The sequence below is a fragment of the Orycteropus afer genome, unplaced genomic scaffold (genome assembly GCF_000298275.1).
Source record: "Orycteropus afer afer isolate SDZICR_OR568_19922 unplaced genomic scaffold, OryAfe1.0 scaffold00502, whole genome shotgun sequence".
NCBI lineage: Eukaryota > Metazoa > Chordata > Mammalia > Tubulidentata > Orycteropodidae > Orycteropus > Orycteropus afer.
The window spans coordinates 1,215,244-1,217,843 of record NW_006922089.1 but is presented as its reverse complement, the minus strand read 5'-3'; the positions used below and the strand labels follow the sequence as shown (position 1 = coordinate 1,217,843).

At 54.7% G+C, this 2,600-nt stretch overlaps 1 protein-coding gene across 1 annotated transcript in view; it reads left to right on the top strand.

Moving 5' to 3' along the window:
* MED15 (mediator complex subunit 15) overlaps positions 1-2,600 on the top strand; it is a 68,507-nt gene that overhangs the window by 42,236 nt on the left and 23,671 nt on the right. The window contains exons 4-5 of the mRNA XM_007955466.2: positions 864-893; positions 2,210-2,401. Of these exons, the coding sequence (XP_007953657.1) occupies positions 864-893; positions 2,210-2,401 (222 nt within the window). The remainder of the gene's footprint in view (positions 1-863; positions 894-2,209; positions 2,402-2,600) is intronic.

The window sequence follows — 2,600 nt, the reverse complement described above, 5'->3', positions numbered from 1 at the left end:
TGGGCAGTTCCACTCTGCCCTCTAGGGGCGCTGTGGGTCAGAATAGACTCCACGGCAGTGGGTGTGGTTTGGGCTTTGCTTCTGTGAAGATTGACAGCCTGGGAGACCCTGTGGGCAGTTCCACTCTGCCCTCTAGGGGCCCTGTGAGTTGGATTTGGAATCGACTCCACTGCAGCTGGTTGGTGGGTATGAGGGCTTGACCTAAATGTGTGGGGAAGCTCCTGAAGGCGCCCCCCACCCCCGACTCCTTACCCTAGCCCTCTGCTGGTGGGTCACCACCTGGGATGAGGCCAGGAAACCTGCCACGTGTGCCTCACCCAGTTTGGGAACCCACCTGGTTCTGTCAGTACCCAGGTATCAGACCTGAGTTATCAGGAGTGAGTAGTGTCATTGCATCCTGGGATCTTGGGGCCCCTTTGGTCCTTCATGGGATCTGTGTAGGTGTGTGGACCCCAGGTAGACACTGAACATTCCTGAATGGCTGCCGTCTCCCCAAGGAAAGTGGGGTGGTGGGGTGCTCTTTGGTCTCGGCCTCTGGTGCCCCTGGCAGCCACAATTGTGTCCCCGCCAGAGGGTGTTGTGTGAGCGAACACTTGGACATGCCCACCGCCTCTCCCACATAATCTCACCATAGTCAGGTATTGGCTATACAGTTTAAGGGTCACACTTAGATGAACACACAGAGGACACCATGGTCCCTGAGCCCCAGGGTGAAGTGACACCTTCACCTCTGACCTGCCAGGCTGCTGCCTGGTCATCTGAGCGCCTGGCTTTAGCAGATCGCCTGCCAAGCTGACAGTCCCTGGAGGTCTATGGTTGTGGAAATCGTTGCTTACTCTGTGTTCATTTGTTTTCCTGTCTAGATAACAAGAAGTCTCAAGCATCTGTCAGCGGTAAGTGTATTTCCGTTTTGAAAGAAAGTTTGTCCCAGCTTTAGAGTTAGGGTGGCAGGAAGGAGCTAACGGTGCCCAGTGTGCCCAGGCCCTGCGTCTTCCTGAGGACATTTGCAGGAGGAGCAGCACCTCCAGACAAGAGCCCCACGTCCGTCAGAGGGCTGCTGGCCACGGCCAGGCCTCACTGTGTGCTTCCCTGGCTGACTGTGAGGTCCGGTGACAACACCGCCCACCTCACCAGAGCCAGCAGAAGGAGTGCCCGGGCCCACAGGTTATTATGACAGCTTCTCCAGGCTTGAACTCTCTGGGAGAAGACCGTTACATGCGGTTAGCTTGGTTCTTTCCAAGCATCGTGACTTTGCATTCCTTTTTTTTTGAGTGATTTTGAGTTTTGTTCCACATTGTTCTCCCTCTCTATCCAGGATCTCCTACATAGATTCCTCCTCCAAGTGGTTGACAGTGGTGGCCGGGCACATCTACTTCTTCTGGTCTCATGGTCATATAGCCTCTGAGGATCTGCATGGTGAACCAGTCCCTTGGACTAATTGTTTCCATGCATCTTTGGTTTCCTTTAGTCTTCTTTGCTCTGGATGAGGAGAGACCCATCATTGCAGCTAGAGGCCTGCTTGCAAGCTTTTAAGATCCCAGTAGCTACTCACCACAGTAGGATGTGGAATAATGTTTTTACGTAGTATGTTATGCCAGTTGAGCTTGATGTCCCCTGCGACCGTGGTCCCAAGCCCATAGGTCCAACTATTTGCTCTCTCTGGGTAGCTAGCTGTGACTGCAACCAAGGGACCCTGTCCCTTGTCAGCTCTACTATATACCTGAGAATTCTTACAGAACATACAAATATACTTGTAGAAACATTGTCTGCCAACCATATACATGGTCACAGAATCTGGAATCCATGTTCTTAAGTTACAGCATTTCTCCATAAGTAAAAGGCTGCCATGCTCTGTGATGGATATGAGTCTGTCACTCCTTGCTGAGACTCGGGACTTCCGAGCCGTGTGATCACAGCAGGATGGGGTGCTGACGGGGTGCTACTCCAGCCCTCACGGTCCCTTCACATCAGGACCCTGGCATAGCCCAGGGGACAGATACTTGGCATACTCCCTGAGTCCAGGAACAGTAAGGGACACACCCAGTGTCCAGACCCCTGGCGTGGGGCCACCTGGGACACTGGACTCTACCATGTGGGGGCTTAAGGAACAGAGCTGTTAGCAGGAGGGGACCGGTACCTATGAGGCCTCATGCCTCAGAGCCCTGCCCCATCACTGGGTGATTTTATAAGACTCCCTTCTGCCCCACAGATCCCATGAACGCTCTGCAGAACCTGACGGGTGCCCCAGCCACAGGAACCACGGGAATTGGCATGGCCGCTCGGGGCCCAGGGCAATCCCTCAGTGGGATGGGCGGCCTGGGTGCCATGGGGCAGCCACCCCCGGGCACGTCTGGACTGGCACCACACAGCATGGCTGTGGTGTCTACAGCAACTCCACAGAGTGAGTATCCCACTCCGCTGAAAGCCACGGCTGTCTCTGTGGGAGGACACTGTGTTCCCAGGTTTACCACGGTGCTGTTGCAAGCAGTGGGGAGGCGTCCCATGTAGCTCTGGCTTCTTCCTTTGTTGTGGGCAGAGAGAGTGAATTCTCGGTCTTCTTGGAGCTACCATGGGCTCACGTGGCACCAAGGCCCTTTCAC